At 41.1% G+C, this 19,696-nt stretch overlaps 1 protein-coding gene across 3 annotated transcripts; it reads right to left on the reverse strand.

Annotated features, from left to right (window-relative positions):
- Positions 1-1,677: 1,677 nt before the first annotated feature.
- LOC119741612 (ADP-ribose glycohydrolase MACROD2-like) lies at positions 1,678-19,122 on the reverse strand. Of its 3 annotated transcripts, none has more exons than XM_038217431.1 (10): positions 18,939-19,122; positions 14,356-14,479; positions 13,896-14,033; positions 8,439-8,555; positions 6,944-7,039; positions 6,449-6,469; positions 4,622-5,443; positions 4,176-4,252; positions 2,927-3,027; positions 1,678-1,972 (listed from the first exon to the last, which is right to left on the reverse strand). In XM_038217431.1, the coding sequence occupies exons 1-10, from the start codon at positions 19,014-19,016 to the stop codon at positions 1,963-1,965; spliced, it is 1,584 nt and encodes a 527-aa protein (XP_038073359.1). In that variant the 5' UTR covers positions 19,017-19,122; the 3' UTR covers positions 1,678-1,962. The 3 variants fall into 3 exon arrangements, with proteins under 3 accessions (XP_038073359.1, XP_038073360.1, XP_038073361.1); XM_038217432.1 differs by having other exon boundaries at positions 2,922-3,027; XM_038217433.1 differs by having other exon boundaries at positions 2,943-3,027; positions 18,939-19,089.
- Positions 19,123-19,696: the final 574 nt, after the last annotated feature.

Here is a 19,696-nt window from a genome sequence, read left to right on the forward strand (position 1 = left end):
TATGGTCTTTGTTGATGGGCAAACAGCGCCCTCTATAATTTTATACAGTGGCTGTACAGGAAATTTTGGCTGCCTGAAAATTGGTCAGCATCACAAGTTTGGAATTTTTCCCTGTTTATCAACTTTAATCCTAACCCTGCCCCAAGAATGTTCTGCCAAGAACCTGCTGGATATAAAAGTATCTACCAAGTCAGAATAGTTAAATCTTGGTCAATCAAAAGACAGCTGACTTTGTCAAACCTAGGAAAGTCTTGATTGGGCTCCCCTGATGCAAACTTGCTCCTTGCAAAGCCCTCAGAAGATAAGGGCCATCAACATGATCCACTAATGCAAGATAATTACTCAACAGCTAATAGGTCCCAGGACAATCTGAACTAACCTCACTTGGCATTTTCATGAAAATAATAACAAGTGTGGGGCGCTGTGGTCCAATGGTTACGGTGTTTGAATCACGTGCTGTGGTACGTGGATTCAAACCCTGATGGGCAACATGGTGCTTGTGTTCTTGGGCAAGACACTTTACTATGATTGTCTCTCTCCACCCAGGAGTATAAATGGGTACCTGTCAAGGTAGAGACCAAATTGCACTGATTTCGAGCTGCTGCAGAAAAAAAAAATGATCTCATTCTTGATGTCTTCTTGGGCAAGACACTTTACTACAATTGCCTCTCTCCACCCAGGAGACTGGAGTATAAATAGGTATCCGTGAAGGTAAAGACCAAATTGCGCGGATCTCGAGCTGCTGCTGCAAAAAAATGTGTCATACCTGATGAATAGGAGTAATAATTGTAAAGTGCTTTGAAACCTTAGGTATAAGGCGCTACATAAGCTCCACATTATTAAATAATGAAAGATTTGCGGAAACACCATGTGCGAATAATTTCTCAACCAAGAGAATGGTTCTGAAAAGAACCAGAGGTATAAACTCAACACTTCACCGATTTCGCTTTTGCTACTTAAGTGTTTACTTTCTTAGAGTTTAGGCACTCTCCTGAAGACGGTCAGAGCATACTGACCGGAACGTCGAGTTCATACCTCTAGTCCCTTTTTTCAGAACCATTCTCTTAGTTGAGAAATTATTCGCACATGGTGTTTTTGCAAACCTGTCATTATTTAGTATCTCCACCATTCAAAGCCTCAAATCTTACTCGCCACATTATTATTATTATTATTATTACTGAGAGCACAGTATCAACAAACCATTAGCAATGAAGAGTGTGTACAATGAGTGCACTAAGCTAATCTACAAGTCTAGATCCTCAATAGTAACTAAAACAAAAGGTCTTTTTTTTCACTGCTAAGATTAGGGTTAAGGGTAAACGAAGACATGCCTAGGTCACTTGCCCAAGGAATGTATAACAGGTAGACACAAAATCCTATGATCTAGCATATCTCTGAACATTCCTCAATAAAATGATTACTCTAAACTCCAGCTAAGTTGGCACTCTTTGGACCCGAGAATTCGTGACAACTTACGCGAATGCCGATATCTGCTGTAAGTCGTCATTTTGCTGACTTACATGAATGGTCTTTTGCACACATGATTCATTGCACTAATTGGCTTCGATTTACCCTGGATTGTCTCCTTAATGCTTGAGTTGAATCCAGCAAATTAATCCTCGAATTGTATCATCACGTTTGGGTTATTGATGGTGGAGACCACGATACATATGTACGTGCACAGTAACGAATTAAATGCGTGCGTGATCCGGTATATACCACGCATGCACTGACTGCAGCACTGGTCATTCAATAAGACGACCCCCAAAATGGACTTAAGTCAGACGGCCGACTGAGCTGTACGATGTCGGTTTAGCCGGAGTTTACTGTATATGTGTTGGTTCTGTAGAAGAACCATCAAGAGTAACCTATAACTTTTCTTCCATCGAGTGGACAAGGGGCTAGATGGGGAACTAAACTTGCGTCTCTTGGGACTTTTCTGTCTCTCTTGATTCACAGGGTTCACTTTGATCTGTATGATACAAATAAGGAAAAGGTTATATTGGATGGCTTCCGTATGTGATTACTGTCGGATCCATGGCCAACATGATGGATACAAATTCAAATAAAAATGTCTGCTGCATTAACTGGGCATGGAGAAAAGGATTGGTGTGCCAGATTTTATACAACTACACAAAACTGTAAATCAAAAATCAAAACAAACAAAAAATTAATACAAGTTCTATTAATCTGTTACATTGTGAACGACTGTCACTTATTCATAATATGGAATTCTGCGTCGGGGTGATGCAAATCAAACTAGGTTTTGCCCTTCACCGACGTTTAAACACTGTATACTCAGTGTGTTACCTCCCGAGTGAAAGCTGGAAAAAATCACTTGGGTGGGACTCGAACCCACGACCTCCTGCTTCCCAGTGCAGACGTCCTATCACTCGACCACCGAGCTAACAGGATCAGTTGGCTGGCTCGAATCTGATGTACATGGCAGCGGGTACTGCATCAACCATTCGAAATATGGAATTTTGCGTCAGGGTGATGCAAATCAAACTAGGTTTTGCCAAACAGAACAAACAGAATTCCGTATTATGAATGGTTGATGCGGTACCCGCTGCTATGTACATCAAATTCGAGCCAGCCAACCAATCCCGTTAGCTCGGTGGTCAAGTGGTAGGACATCTGCACTAGAAAGCAGGAGGTCGTTGGTTCGAGTCCCACCCGAGTGATTTTTTTCCAGCTTTCACTCGGGAAGTAACACACTGAGTATACAGTGTTTGTACGTCGTTGATTGACTGTCACTTAGTTATAACCACAGAAACGAAATCAAAATATTTTTTTTGTCACTGAACTCTGAATATGTTTTTTTTTTTTTTTTTTAAAGGAATGACTCCTGGATCATGGTTATTCTTTCTGTCCTTCATCACAGCACCCTCTGTGGGTCGGCTGTGACAGAATAGTCTAACCTTACAGACTGGAGGTGTTACCATTGAGTGGGAAGTAGGTAGGCAGCTGCTCTTCGTAGATCTCAACGTCACCGTCCAGAAACAGGCAGAAGACAATCCTCTCAATCTGTCAATGCAGAAAAAAGACATAGTTGTAACAAAACCACAGTATGTTCTCCTATGGTTTATTGTATTATGCTGCATGCACGATGGCACTAGGGGTGTGCGTCTGAACCGGGTACCCGAGTACCCGACCGCTGATGACAGGAACCGGTTCCAGATTATGGGATCGGGTAGCCATAACCAACCTTACAAATTACTAAGTAACTTCTCAGACAATGAAAACAAAAGGTTTTGAATGCCATTTGTGGGAAATTTTCAAAATGAAAACCAGGCTACATTGAAAACTAAAATAGGATTTCACATTATTTTGCATTTTAACGTGCGACAGATGATGCTCGCAAAAAGTTGCTGTTTACACCGTAAAGCTATAAAGCTAGGGGTTGGGTTCTTTTTCGGGTACCAGGATACCTGTGTTTAACTACAATAGGGTGCCTGGTTCCCGTACTACTTGTTAATGCACACCACTAGATGGCACTACTTTCAGCAGGCTTTAGGGTAACTGACACAGTTTGTTCTTATTCAATATCAATCTTTTTTTAGCGTTTTTAATGAAAACCTTTCCATTTGCATTGAGGCAATTCCAAGGTTATTCACGTCACATTTTTGATGTACTTTTGAGTTTCCTTGGGCTGTAATTACCTTACTGAAAACGTTTATTAACTGTTATCCCCATCGTAGATAGAGTAGACCTAGACCTACCTAAGCACCAAAGATTACATCCAGAAAAATGTGTTATGTATGATAAACAAGACGCACAATATCGATTACTCACGTTACGAAAATGTAACGTGAGTAACCGATTTTGTGCATCTTGTTTATCACACATAACACATTTTTCTGGATGTCATCTTTGGTGCTTAGGTACATGTAGGTCTAGGTCTACTCTATCTACCATGGGAATAACAGTTACTAAACCTTTTCAGTAAGGTAATTACAGCCCAAGGAAACTCAAAAGTACATCAAAAATGTAACGTGAGTAACCGTGGAATTGCCCATTACAATTTCGTAATATTTCTACCTGTACGTGAAGGCAACCATGTCAACCCAACACTTTTCAATCCAACCAGCAACCCAATTATTATCCCCCAATTACTGACGCATAGTTTCCTTCTGAGCCAACAAGGGCAGGGGGGGGGGGGGGGAGACACTTACGTCGCATTTCTCGTTGTTTTCCAACCATGTTCTGACAGTTTGTAATACGACACTGGCAGCATCTTCTTGAGGGTAACCTATAGAAATTACATGTAGTTCAGAAAAAAAGAGGCTTTGGAAAATAAATGCTGCCGATTCACTTTATGTTGATAGAGCAAATGTTAAAGAAGCTCATGACTGATGTTTACTGTAAATAACTCCTTTCATTTTTATACTGATATGCACTCAATGACTTTTGGACATGATATTTACAAGTTACAATGGTCACATCTTTGGCACACCATTCACACCTTTCAAAGCAATGTACAAAATGTTACAACAATCAGACAAGTAACATGACTCTCTCCATATCCCTGACCCTTGGTATTTTGTAAATTGAAAATTTGTCTTAATAAAAAAGTCTTAAAAACTCAACCTAAAAAAAAAAATCAAAAGTGTCAACTTACCAAAAATTCCAGTTGATATGCAGGGGAAGGCAATGGATCGAATGAATGGTTCCGGTTTAACTATTGCTGCCTCCTTCTTGAGATGAGTCTCGGTTTTTGACTCTCCTTTACTCCTGGTGTCTGACTGACTCTCCTTCTTGGGAAGTTTCTCAGCTTTTGGCTCTCCCGTGCTCCTGATGTCTGACTGACTCTCCCCTCTTGATACGTCACTTTGTTCTTTATCTCCACCTGGACAAGGTTCCAGCTTAGTTTCAGTGGCTGTTTCAGTTTCTTTTGAGTTTGTTCCATTGCCATCTTCTATGTCTCCCTTTCCGTCGTCTTTCTGCTCGTGCTTCCCGTGCTTCCTGACCTTCCTTCCATCAGTGTCATCTGAGATGCTACCTCCTGCATCCTCCTTGAGGTGTGTTCCTCCTTCCATACTCCTTTCCGCATCCTCCATCTCCTGCTTTGCATCCTCCATCTCCTGCTTTGCATCCTTCGTCTCCTGCTTTGCATCCTTCGTCTCCTGCTTTGCATCCTCCATCTCCTGCTTTGCATCCTTTGTCTCCTGCTTTGCATCCTTTGTCTCCGGTTTCGCAACCTCTTGACCCTCTTGAACCACTAGGCTTTCCTCTCTCTGTTGCTCCCTACTCTCAGCGGCAGCAGCTTCCGCCGCTTTCTTGAGTTCAGCCTGTTCCTCCAGCCTGTGTCTCTGCTTGTTGTTGTGACGCTGGGCCTTCTCCAGGCAGGTCCTGTAGCAGCTCTCCAGGAGCTGTCTGCTCTCCTTAGGGACACCTCCTCTGCCGCAAGAACGGACAATGGGCCCGACAGTGTGGATGACATCTGTTGAGAAAAATAAAAGAAAATTGATACATCAACACTCAAGAGTTGATTTCTTAGGCCAAAAAGAAAAGGTTCCGGTTTCTTGTCTGCGCGCGCGTCGCCGTAGCCATATGCGTCGGCAAAATTAGAATTTTTTTTCAATGTAAGATGACGTCTCAAAACCGCCAAACTCACTGGTTTGACTGGAATCCTGCTACTACACAATTTTAACGTGTTTTTAGATGGGGTTACGATCGAGTATAAGCTTTATGTGGCCTCTCTGGGATCCCATTCATTTTGCACTAAATTTAGTCGGGCACCATTTGCAGTCATTAGCCGACATTTGAAGAAAAATTAGTAAAAAAAAAAAAAAACAGCCACGTCGCCGCACTACTTTTGGGGCAAGCTCCATACCAGAAACCGGAGACTTTTTTTTAGCCTAGCTTCTATGAATTTGTTGTTGTGAATGTCTGAAAGCGTGTTAATTTCAATTTGTTTCATATCACTATTTATTGACTTCTCTTTTCAAACATCATAATTATCTTGGCAACTGGTCACAAATTTCAGATATTGGAATCGTTTCATCTGCAAGAACAATTGCACCTTTGAACAGGTAAACGTAACAATTTACATTAATAACAGCCAAGGCTGACACCGAATGGTTCAGGACTAATATGTTAACCAGTTCACACCAGGATTATTGTGACTAGAACGGAACGAAACGCAGTATTACTTTTCACTCGACCTCAAGCCAGGCGGGTTGAAGCCATCACCCTCGGGCAGCACACTTATATTTCCGGCCTCACTCGCTGCGAGCGGGTCGCTGACAGATAATTCTGGCCCCCCTCCCTGCATGTATATCTGTCATCCGTTCCGAATTCCTACACAAATTTTGCGTGTACCGCACAAATTTTGCGTGTATACACGGCCTTCGGCACGAGCTGGTTAAACAGGCTATTCAAAACTCCTGCTGGATTCAACTTAATACAATAACACACAAACACCTCCATCAACAGTCATACTTACATCTGGCTGGAAGTAGATATCCTGAAAAGAAAAAAAGAAAAAAAGAGGAATTATAAAAAGGAGAGTGTGTTTCCTACAAGGCAGAGCACTTTTACCAAGATATGTAAACAGAATCAACACAAATTTAATCAACACTGTGAATTATATTGGAGCAAGCTGATCAGTGTTGGTCACTATGTACCCTTTCAAGATGAGAGACGGTCCATTGTCGCTTCAGTGGGACAAAACCTACGAAATGTGCAGAGATTTCTTCACACTCTCTACTGGTTATTCTATTCTCATTGAAGTTTAATGAGGTTCTGAGGGATGTTACACCCCGGCCACTTTTGTTCAAAGGACTTGATCCCCAAAGACTGCACCAGTACGGGTCTTGCACAAGAAGGGTCCTAGCAAAAATGCCCAGATGGCTAGGGTTGTGGGTTACTTAAAAGAAGAAGACAGGAGTCTGAAAGAAAATGAGGATGAGAAAAAGAGACAGGAGGATTTGAACCTTACCTCCTGATATCTTAGCATCCCCAGTCTCACATCCATCTAAAATCTTGCATTCTTGCAGCAGTTTATTCCCAGCCATTCTGTGTATAGCGCCGTCAACTGTTTATTCAAACACAGAAAGAAACGGCTAAAGTCAAACATGAAAATGAGTCTTTTTTTCCCCAAGTACACCGTATACACGACAAACTCCCAGAATAAATAAGTTTCTGTTTTGAATCCATTCATATTGATGTAAGGCTTTTTTCCCCGTCTTACATTTTTAATAATTGCTTATTGAATGTTAATTGAAGGTCTCGTAGTTTTGCAAGAAATTATGAGAAAGACAAACAAACATTGCATTATAGTGAAATCTTATCTCTCCCTCCCCCCTCCCCCTTCCGAAAAAAGAGACACATGGCAGACTAAGCCTGCGACCTCTCCAGTTTCGAGTCTTTCGACATTGGTACAAAATCATTGTTAGGCTCACCACAAGTCCATCACAAGACTCGATTACAGCACTGACATAAGATGGAATTTTGCGTCGGGGTAAGACATCTGCACTAGAAAGCAGGAGGTCGTGGGTTCGAGTCCCACCCCAGTGATTTTTTTCCAACTTTCCCTCGGGAGGTTACACACTGAGTATACAGTGTTTAAACATCGGTGAAGGGCAAAACCTAATTTGATTTATATCACCCTGATGCAAAACTCCATCTTATAATAGTTTATGCGGTACCCGTTGCTATGTACATCAGATTCGAACCAGCCAATCCCGTTAGCTCGGTAGTCGACTGGTAAGACATCTGCACTAGAAAGCAGGAGGTCGTGGGTTCGAGTCCCACCCGAGTGATTTTTTCCAACTTTCACTCAGGAGGTAACACACTGAGTATACAGTGTTTAAACGTCGGTGAAGGGCAAAACCTAATTTGATTTAAACACTGACATTGACACTACATCAGAGTCTTCAGAATATCTTCGGAATATCTGAATGATCCATGATGCTAATCAGATTTCATTGAAATAATGCTGTTTGATGACCATAACCCACGTTTCTCTTAACCAGTTTGCGTCGGAGGACGTGATAACACGCACTGGCTGTTTTTATACACAGGCACGGCTGACGGGTTAAAACATCAAGATTGCCTTAACTCACTTCCGGGTGACGTCTAAACATGCTTATCCCTTGTGTCCGTTGTACGCACACACACAAAGTCCATAAAGTCTGTGGAGGCGGACCGTGTGTTGATCTTGAATTGGCCGTGCATGGGCCTATTGTCCGACAATTTACGCTCCAGTGCACACCTCGGAGTATTGAAACATATGAGGTTTTGGCACAAAATATCGTACAAATACTGTTCAAATGACTCTTGCGAATCAGCAGTTGTGGCGTTTGGCTGTATATCACAAGTTGGCTGGAAAATTTTGCCTTTTTCCGAAATCAAAATTTACGGCAAAAATAATCCCAGCGCGAAGTGGTTAAATAATGGTGGGGTTATTAAGGATTGTTTCATTCAGAACTAACCTCCACCGCCACCCAGAAGGGACCTGTTTGCGGCGTTCACTATGGCATCCACATCCAGCTTGGTAATATCTCCCTGCCATATGGACAGCTTACTCCCAAGGCTGAGTCCCTTGGACTCTGCAGAATAAGACAAGGAAGTCAATACAAAACAATGATAAGAAATGAATTTCTCTGTTAAAGAGGTTGTGGAATGCTCGAAGACATTTCCGTCATTTTTCGGGTATATGTAGCCTAGGGTGTGATGAAATAAAAACGACTAAGGGTACTTTTGAGAGCTGTTTTTCAGGTCCTCTTTTGGCCCGAATGTGCAATTTGTGTAAAAGTCGTCGTTGGGGGGCAGCAAACAAAACATAGTAAATCGTGACGTAATAAACAGGACTCCCGATGCAGCGTAGTTCCAGTGAAACTGTTTGCAAATCACTCCGCGCAACGACATGACTTTGTTTACAATTACACTGAGTGACATTTTGTATGGGCAGCCACATGCTCCATAAATTCAACCGTTGTTGGCAACAGCTTTTACCCCCGAAATTCTTATGGGCAAGTTCAGAATTTAATAGGAAGATATCTCCATTGACTTTTTAGTACTTTCTATTGATTATTCAGTGTTTCGATAGTTACACATCATTTTATTTATAGATCGGGGATCATTCTTTTGTGTTTGCCCAACGGCCAACCATAGTAAGAAATGTCTGCGTTACATCAACAGCGTTCGATCGTTCACATGCACATCGCAATCGCATATTCATATGTAAAGCTGGCTGGAAATTCACGGGTGTACTTGTGCCGCTGGCCCGGCCGCTGGGACCGTAGATTTTGACACCGGTAAACGGTGTTGGAATTTCAAAATAATTTGTTGTTGATACGTGTACAGGTAGCAAACGCACTAGGCCAAGGCAAACCTATATGCCTATAATTGTGTCAGTTGCTGGCTGTAATCACACCATTATTTTTGTTTGCAATAAATTTCCACCATTCCCGTCCGGGTGGGTGTCAGCATGGAGGAATAAAAATCCTCCGTAGCCATGCAGTTTGTCCGAAGGGTACCGTGCGAAAACACAAGATCAGATTTCAGCCAAATTAACGGATAGAGCGCTGATCATGCACTGTACATTTTGTACGGCAAGAGTCTTCTTTTCTCAAGAGATTTGTGAAATTGGACAAGAAATAATAGAGATATGATTTGTTAATGATTTATAGGGAAGACTGTTTTGGACCATTTGTCCATTGCCAATCTTGAAGAACCGTAGACCCGTTCAAATGTATCCTCGACCCTCCATTATCTGCGCAGCATACGCACACGCGTTGTCACACACAAATTGAAGGTAAATGCGTAGAAAAAGGACCGCGTAGTTTTCCTTATGTTAGTGCTGATTAATGTGACAGGCCTCCATTTTCCCTAGAACTTCTTTTGATCGAATGACAAATTCTCTGCCAATGGAATTTCTTGAATAAAGTCTTAATTAGGTACTGAAAATAATGATAGAGCTCGTTAAATTTCGGGACCAGTGAATTTTGTTTTCAATCGGGATCCCGAACATGTCGTAAGTCCAGAGATTTTTGTCTTATGAACGGAGCATGCATGACTATGATTTATGAATTGTACTTTTTTTTTGTAGCCACGTTTACAGGCCGAGGTGAAGCGGTAGTCCCATGGTCTCCTGGCGTTGTTTTACGGCTTTTTTTGGGTAAACAATAAAGTTAACAATTTCAAAATTCAAATAAATTCGTAATTATCGTTTCAGGATGTTAAAACAAGGGTTGAAATGCACAAGGAAAGAAAAGAGAAGAGGACTATTTTTTTTGTGGCGAACGTATACATAAAAAGCACCAGGCAACGCAAGGAACTTGACCGAGGCCCGCGACGCTGCTAACCGTACAACATTAGTTCTGGACACGGTCGACCACATCCACTGCCGTGATGCGTTATGCGTGCCTTACGCGTATAATTCGAAAACAACCTGACAATTTGTCGTCTCTTTGTACTAAGTATTCACCAGAATAACGTTTGAGATTGTCTGTAAATCATGAAGAAAGTTGCGGTAGGACTGTTGATGCTCATCTAAAAATGTTATCATGAACATAATACTTTGAGTCCTTGGATAAAATGCAGCTGAGTTTTTTCACGCAAACGTCGCAGACCTACCACTGCACTCATCAGAGTCGCGTTGCCTGGCGTTTTCAGCTGGCCAGTTGCAGTATCCGTGTTTTCGCTGGTCTCTTTTTCGGGCAGTTGGGGCTCAAATTTATACGGAAGAACAGCTCAGAGGTCACCGTGTCCTTGTTCAATATACTCATCCAAAAATTAAGCAATGGGAAGGAATATCAATCTCTGTGAGTCTTTTACAAAATGTTGATTTTTCACTGCTTGACTGCGAGTCACACGTGCTGCATGCTGGGGCGGGTTGGGTAGCAGTAAACAGTCGTTGTATAAACGAGTCCTGTTTATTACGTCACGCTTTTTCTGATTTTACGAAGAGCCCGACGACTGTTGATTTCAATTATGCGCTCGCCGACCAACAAATTACTCGATGAATTTCACTTTTATAAACATATAAACTTTCTTTCTTTTTTTTGCATTCTTTACAGCCAGGGGCATCAAAACTGTATCTGTGGTCTTGGGTTGTTGTTTTTTTACTGTTAGCCATGAGTGAAAATGAAAGATGTCTCATATATATAGTCTTTTTTTTTTGTCTGATTAAAATATGTACATGAACAACTGCATTAACAAGGCAGAGTTTTCATCAGTTACATGTTGTGAAGCACAAAAGACACTGGTTTGTTTATCGGCTCAAGGAGGAAACTGGACAGGGTTTTATCAAAGTTGGTGTTTCTGCTGGTATACATGGTATATTGCATGAGTCGGTGTATGCGACAATTTTGCTTTCACAATGAAGGAAATTACTTATCTCCTGTTGATTTATATTATACACACACTTTCCAATAAGGGAAAACTTATTTGAGTAAATAGGGAAGCGAAGACGGGTGATGGGAAAAGCAGAGAACTAGGATCCAAATAAGAATGTAAACACATGTAGGAGACATTATGATTGAAGACAGATAAACTGTTGAATATAAACGTGTCAATAATCTGTAGTTCCTATTTTAGAAACAAACTGGAGTCAGGCAGATTGGTGCACAATATGATGGAATTGTTCATTTGATGATACATGTAAAAGCATGAAATTTGGCACACAGAGAAAATTGCTTGTTATCCTATGATATTTTTTTACAAAAGACAAATCTGTGTTGGCCCTATAGCCAAATATCTTCCCCATGACATACTCTGACTGTGTGCAAAATTTCATGCCTTTATCATCAATGAGCAATCTTATCACCAATCTGCTGTACTAGACGAATTTGGACTCTGTTTATTTGTGGTATGCCTAATCAATGGTAAAGCACAGTCACTTTACTAGTGCAGTACGCATCCTAACAAAATCCAACAAACCCTGGTGTTGGAGTTTGGCTGTTTGGGGATCGTTAGGGTCAAAGTATGTCACTGCCATCGCGTACACGTAATTGTATGTTTATTTTTATTGCACTAATTTTTTGTGGTTATTGCGTTAATTGTATGGTATTGTAAATTGAGAGTCCAACATTACGAATTCCGTGATTGTTTTTTAATCATTGGCTGAATAAATTGATCTTAATCTTAATCTTACACAGGCCTCCCCTATTGAAGGCCAGTCAATACTCACACAACAGCAAATGTGAACGCAAATTTGTGAAATAAATCATGTCCAATATTCCCTAAGCAGTAGTTATTACCACATGGTGTTACCGCAAACCGAAACGATACCGATACTCCAGCATGCAAAGTCTCAAATCTTATACTTAGCAAAAGTTGATAATAAGCAGGACAAGTTCTTTTCAGAACTAAATATCTTCTAAGCAGTAGTTATTACCACATGGTGTTACGGCAAACCGAAACGATATCGAATATTCTCACTGTGAATTCCACACAAAAATTAACTCATTTCAATTCTGGCAAATCTGGCTGTGAAAGTATCGAGACTGATTTCTTATTCTATGAATGAAATCATTTCGCATTCACACAAAGTAGGAAACAGCACTTGGGAGGTGTTGAGGCAGGTGTTGAGGCAAAATGAAACAGAACTGGGCAGAGGTCGAAATGAGGGTTTGTGGGTATTAGGAAAGAGAATAAAATACTTCTTACAATACTGTTTGTTGCACTTCAATCGGATATTGTGTTGACAAGTTATGATTGTTTAAAATTTGCATCGACGTGTTAGAAAAACACTGAGAAAAATGCCTTTAAAATTTCAAGTTTTGTATTCATACATACATACATACATATAGGCATTTTTAAAGCGCCCCACAAAGATCGGAGCGCTTTACAAAAGCTGACAAATTAATTAAAGATACAAACAAAAAAATGCATTGATACAGATACAAAAAACTATACAAGCAAAAAAACAAAATGAAAAGGAAAGATGCAAATTTGTTGCTCCTTTACACTTTTATCCTGCAATTTTTATACAATTTCTTTAAAATATGCGTAGTAGACATATCAAAGCTTCCAATATCAATAAATCTGAAAATCAGAAAAAGTTGATCACTATTCGGTTTTTTTTTGCATTTTTCTCCACTATGGCCTGGGCCCAGTTCCGTCTCGTTTTTGCCAGAACGCCTCACATTTTCGCTAATCCAAGAGATTCACCCACAGATTCTGTGTCTTGATTGGCCGAGAGCGAGTCACATGATATTTCTATTTTTGCTATCTTTCTGTGCACGACCAAAAGTACTATACCCGTAGCAACCAAAGTACTATACCATTAGCAACCAAAGTACTATACCATTAGCAACCAAAGTACTATATCCACGGCGTGGTATTTGTGCGCAAATGCATGCTGGTGTGCGCGTTGTGCGTAGTGCGTTTTGTTCCAAAGAGAGCGCGCCGCAGACTTGGGTTCAAACATTTCGTGAAGGGGTAGTTTGGAAGAGAGAAATACATTTTCCACCAATTTTGTATTGAAATTGAAGTTTATTTCAACTGTGTTCAGATTTAGATAATTTAAAATATTAAAATCAAGCAGAATCTGTGGGTGAAGTGTTATAAAACAAATATTGAATGCTTTTATCTTGTGGTGAAGTAAAACTAGCCTCCCTCGGTGATCCATGGAGCATTCTATTTTCCCTCGGCTTCGCCTCGGGAAAATAGAATGTCCATGGATCACCGAGGGAGGCTAGTTTTACAACACCACTCGAAGCATTCAATATTTGTGTATTAGATTTGTTTGAATTAACCCTAACTCCCTAGGCCTTTTTGCTAGGATGTAGCCTCAATCTGCAAAATCCTCCAATTGGCCTCATGAAAAAATAGCATATAGCCTCAATCCTGCAAATTCCTCCTAATTGCAAAAAGGATTTTGGAGGATTTGGGATGGTTAGGGTAAATATCAAATTTCTTTAACTTAGAGCTTGTGATCTTACTCTTTGCTGGCTGTCTTTCCAGCTCATTCTGGGTTGCGTAATTGGGCCAGGTGGGTATGTCATCTAGACTGGTGATTGCCGAGCGTTTCCACCTTGCCTCTTTGGCTTTCTCCTCCAATGTCTTGTGCACGTACTCCTCTGGTAAAAAAAAAAATAGTTGAGATAAAAACAGGCCTTAAGGTGACTAGAGATTGTCCTTGACTGCTTCAGATTACTTACTGGGGAGAGAGTGGTAAAAAAAATATGTAACTTCACAATAATTTCAAGCGGGGGGGGGGGGGGGACTTTAGAAATAAACTTTTTCTTTGCAAACTAAACATGGGTAGGTCTTTCTGTTTGTCTCCCAATTAAAAAATATTGCTTGTAGAAAATATCAATTAAAAAAATATTATTTTGGGGGGTAAAACTTGATAAATAGCGTTGTGAGAACACTTCAACTATTAACAAGCTGTCAGCTTACCTCTATTTTTTCTGACAACAAACAGCGGATTACCAGAGGATTTAAACTTCTGTAGAAGAGGCATTGGTACATCATCATGATCAATTTCTTGTGAACTCATGGTCCCACGGACGTTTCTGGACACCTGGTGTGACATGTAACAAGAAAACCGCAAAAGATTCATTTGAATTTCACAATACTCACATACATGTACTCTCTTAAAATACATGTCCATAACTGACCCTAACTCCCTAGGCCTTTTTGCTAGGATGTAGCCTCAATCCTGCAAAATCCTCCAATTGGCCTCATGGAAAAATAGCACATAGCCTCAATCCTGCAAATTCCTCCACTATTTCATGAATATGGTCCGTGGAGGGGTGACCACTGCTTGAATCCTGCAAAATCCTGCGGCAGTGACTGTCAATTTGTTGAGGCTTGGCCAGTGACATCCTGGAGCAGTACGGAGGATTTCAAGCATTATCCAGGCCTATATTTATGCATGGCTGAGCAAAAACAACTCCAGGTCCGGCCCAAGACCTTGACAAAGTGCATCCTACGAAATCAGTAACGCACTTTTGCCATGTACATGTACATGTAACCTCAATCCTCCAAATTCCTCCACTTTGGCAAAGAGGATTTTGAAGGATTCAGGGCGGTTAGGGTTAAATAATCACACGTAGGATGGGACGCTTTATTATGACAGTACTAATCATGTTTCCCGATCTGAATAGAGATTGCTCGCCAAGCTTCCCGAATTGTCCTGTCTTTTGTGTTACTCTTCCTTTTCAAATTGATACAAATCCGACGGTGGTGTGATTTATTCCGTGTACGATGCCTGTAAAAATAGACATGCTCGGAGTATGCAAACCGAGGTGGACTCCCTATTATCGCGGTATGCGGGATGTGGGGTTGATAATGATCTCAACTGTATTCTTGTACCGCGCCTTGTCATGAAACAGTCGTAGGCGCATCCCCCGATTTACATGCGGAGTTTGCTTTTCGGCACTGGTCACGGTCGTGTCCCGGCCCCTGCTTCACGTACGTGTTTGTATGTGTACATGATGTACGTCCATACTACCATAGACAATGCGTTAGTAGAAAAAAGCCATAACGTTTTTGAATGATCGCTGTATGATGTCTGTGCAATAGTGATTGAATTTCACTGATTTTTAACCCCAAAAAATATTTGTGAGTATCATTGAAGTCCCATTAAAGCATTAGGCTACTTCGTCTTTGACATGTCATGCATGTGGAAATGCTAGTAGGTACTTTCAAAGGTATTTTTGTCAAGTATTTTGCTTGATTTTTGTGGTGAACTTTGAAATTGTAACAGTTCCGTAGTGGGACGCTAGTACGACAGTCCAACATCCCAAATGTCAAAACAGGAGTTCTAGCGCCCCAGTTAGTAGCATTAATACATGATTTTTAATTTTTTGTTAAATATGGCCAAACTATACATCAAATTAAAGCTCTCGATGGGAGAAATTCAATGGTGCAAACAACATTGTCATAGGTGCTTCCGTTCAGAAGTTATGTCCTCCCAAAACACCATAGTCCTGGAACTCTTCTGGTCGTCATTCGAGTTAATGTATTTGTTAATTTAGAACCGACCATACTATTCAGTTTTGGTTCAAATATAGTCAAACTATACATCAAATTAAAGCGCTTGATGAGAGAAATTTAATGGTGTAAACGTCATTGTCATAGGTGCTTCCGTTCAGAAGTTACGTCTTCCGAAACACACCATTATTACTCGTGAAACTATTTTGATTGTGTGTGTTATTTCTGTATAAACCAGGGTGGAGCAGCACCTACTGAGGAGAAAGTGATGCCTCCAGATATTCCCTTATATCAGCATCCCAATTCCTATGCCCCCCCCCCCCCCCCCCCCCCCCCCCCCCCCGCTTTTTCTGCATATGGAAGAGTAATTTATACTAATGTAACCTTATTGATCTTCAATGATTAGGTCTCCTTTTTGAAGATCTTCCTGCAGCTTGTGGAGATCCACTCATGACCTTTTGTGATGAAGCATGAATCCAGAAAGACTAATTTATGTGTAAAATAAACAGGGAATATTGACACACCTTTTAAGACATTTTCCTTTACTCCAATAATTGAAAAATTGTTGATATTCCCTGCCCTGGCTACAATGGGCTTTGGAAAAAAATCTGCCTCCACCAGAATTATGTCTGACTGCACACTTACCACCCCTCGCCCTCCCCCATCGAAGGTTACAAGTCAAGTTTTGGCAGCAAATGGAAATGCATTATTATTGCTGATGTAATTAAATTAATCCTTTAACCCTTACTCTCTGAGGGTAGTTTACTGCATGTCAGTTGGTTATGCCAATGCCCTCCAGCTGCAGTATATTGGCAGATAAACTATCTTGACAGTGAAGGCTCCAATTGGCAGGAGTTGGAGGCCCTGGAGGGTGCCTGATACTGACCAGCTGGGGGCACTCACTTTCTTATCAGAGGACTCTCATTGTTCTCTGTGGCATGTATTGGAGTGCCTGTCCAGTTACCCTTGAAATGACATGGCAGATATTGGAGGGCCATGCAAAAAACATAGGAGATTTTCTTGAGGCACATATTGGCATGCGTTGGAGGGTCAAGTAGGGTAAGGGTTAATCATGTTAATACATAACATGATGATTTTTTTATTATTATTAAATTAAAACAATAATTTTGAAATCAACTGAAATACATTTGTTCAGTTGGTCATGAATGGACGTTTGTACCAGTTTCATTCGTAAAAAACAATGAGTTACTGGTGCAAACATGACAGCGCATCATCATCAACTGCGTCAAGGGCTGGCCAAACATCAGCACGGAGATTCGACATATCATCGATGTCATTAGACTTTTAAACAAATACATTCTACAGACCGCAATCAAACGCAGGAACAAAATCAAGATATTCTTACTCAGAAAGGACCAATGAATTTAGTGATATAGGTTTACAGGAATCCCCCCCATGTTCTGTATATCTAAATTGTGAAAAAAAGTGGCAAATTTGATCAAAATTTGGCAAAGATTGGCAAAAATTAAGTTAAAACCTTATTTCTTGACCGTTTGAAACGAAACAAAAAGCATCGGCAGATTGTCCTATCCTATCTGGTCAATAGATGGCAGTATTAATTGATTTGGAAGTCAAGAGAGGGCAGTATTAATCAAAAATGGTAACCCATTTTCGAGGCATGAAAATGCCAAACTTAGTGTCAAAATGGCCGCGCTCAAGACGGCCGTTCTGAAAAACACGCTCTGTAGGAGTGATTTGAAGCTGAAATAGCTTGAAGGGACACAGTAACATTCATTTGAAAAACTTCAGTTTTGTGTGTCACCAGAATAGGAAATGTCAATATCGCGGTACCTACTACCTCTAACATCAACATTGCTACAGTTAGTGGGACTATAGCCCGACTGCGTCTGGCCGTACAGTACTATCGCAAGCTCTGTAGTACGGCCAGATGCTGAATGCTTCCAAAAAGACTGAATTTTTTTGGCCGCTGATGTAGCGATTTTGCTACATCTTTTGATCGAGATTGTCTTTTCATCCAGGACAAAAATTTCCACAGTTAAGGTTCTTAGTCGTAGAGCAACTCATACCTTTTCGAAAAAACGTTCTTTGGTCTCAATATTTTCATCCATCTGGCCAAAAGACGACTTTCAGTCACCATCTTCCACAAATATCGTCCCGAAAATGCTTCCCCATGCGATTTCAAAATGGCGGCCGCGCTGTAATCATGAATATGCATAAACAGTCTGTGACGTATGACCTCGTGTTTTTGGACGTGCTTGCGGCAGGGCCGTACGTACATGTGTACATGTACATTACTTGTAGACAACAGCCCAGTACGTGCATGCACACCGCCGCGCGGACGTACGTGTGCATGCACGTACTGGGCTGTTGTCTACAAGTAATGTACATACGCGTACATGTACGTACGGCGCCGCCGCACGCACGTCCAAAAACACGAGGTCATACGTCACAGACTGTTTATGCATATTCATGAGTTACAGCGCGGTCGCCATTTTGAAATCGCATGGGGGAGCATTTTTTGGGACGATATTTGTGGAAGATGATGACTGAAAGTCGTCTTTTGGCCAGATGGATGAAAATATTGAGACCAAAGAACGTTTTTTTCGAAAAGGTATGAGTTGCTCTACGACTAAGAACCTTAACTGTGGAAATTTTTGTCCTGGATGAAAAGATAATCTCGATCAAAAGATGTAGCAAAATCGCTACATCAGCGGCCAAAAAAATTCAGTCTTTTTGGAAGCATTCAGCGTCTGGCCGTACTACAGAGCTTGCGATAGTACTGTACGGCAAGACGCAGTCGGGCTAGTGGGACTAGGCCTACAGAGGTAGTCCAGTATTTCAGTCACATTTATGGGACTACAATTACTTCTGGCCATGTATGGAATTCTCCCCATCAAATCATATGTCAAGCAAGCACTGACAACATTCTGGAACTCCAAAGTTTGGATTTTGCTTGGTGTCGGAAATAGACGTCTTACTCGATCAAAATCTGCACTACTAACCAAACATCGTCCGAGCGAATTTGTTTACGATAAGACTCAGAACAACACACTTCCCCTTACCTTTTGTGGCTGCAAAAGAGACCAGAAGTTCCACGTTCTCCTTACACTGCTTACAAAGTTGTTATAATAATAATTCATCAGAACGTAAAAAGACAGAAAACGAAAAAGGAGGATGTTGGAAAGCCCCGTTAACCATCGTGACCATCGATCGTGTTAAGTCAACTCGCCCCTGCCCCCTGGTCAACTCGCCCCTTACCAACTCGCTCCTTACCAACTCGCCCCATGCCAACTCACCCATACCAACTCGCCCCCCTTTCCAACTCGCCCCTTTCCAACTCGCCCCGCCCCAGGCCCTGGCAAACTTGCCAGCCCTAGCATTTTTTTTCATCAAACAAAACTTCAAACTAAAACTTCTCCCTACGGTTTTGAAATGAAAACTGAAAATAAAGTTCACCATATAAAAAAAAGAATATAATATTGTGTTCTTTAGTTTCAAAACTTATGTTGAAAAAGCAGAAGCAATTGGCGGTAGTTTGGTGTCTTCCGAAGCCGAGTGATGACGCAAAACTTATGTTGAAAAAAAAGAAGCAATTGGCGGTAGTTTAGTGTCTTCCAGAAGCCGAGTGATGACGCAAAACTTATGTTGAAAAAGAAGAAGCAATTGGCGGTAGTTTGGTGTCTTCCGAAGCCGAGTGATGACGCAATGTAGGCTATAGCTTGCCGTGGTTTTAGAAAGGACAACTTGGAAAAATAATTAAACTTTTGCGACTTCGAGGAGCTTTCGAGGAGCGAGAACTGAATCGAAAGGTATGTATTTT

The sequence above is a fragment of the Patiria miniata genome, unplaced genomic scaffold, assembly GCF_015706575.1.
Source record: "Patiria miniata isolate m_02_andy unplaced genomic scaffold, ASM1570657v1 HiC_scaffold_5, whole genome shotgun sequence".
NCBI classification, from domain to species: Eukaryota; Metazoa; Echinodermata; class Asteroidea; order Valvatida; family Asterinidae; genus Patiria; species Patiria miniata.

What these genes read in the sequence shown, in the direction of transcription:
- LOC119741612 (XM_038217433.1), bottom strand. Translation starts at nt 19,016, where the DNA reads ATGAATTATTATTATAACAACTTTGTAAGCAGTGTAAGGAGAACGTGG. An exon ending in CTCTTTTGCAGCCACAAAAG is followed by an intron (nt 14,480 to 18,938) that starts GTAAGGGGAAGT and finishes ATGTCACACCAG; the next exon opens with GTGTCCAGAAACGTCCGTGG. An exon ending in CATATCAACTGGAATTTTTG is followed by an intron (nt 4,253 to 4,621) that starts GTAAGTTGACAC and finishes TAATTTCTATAG; the next exon opens with GTTACCCTCAAGAAGATGCT.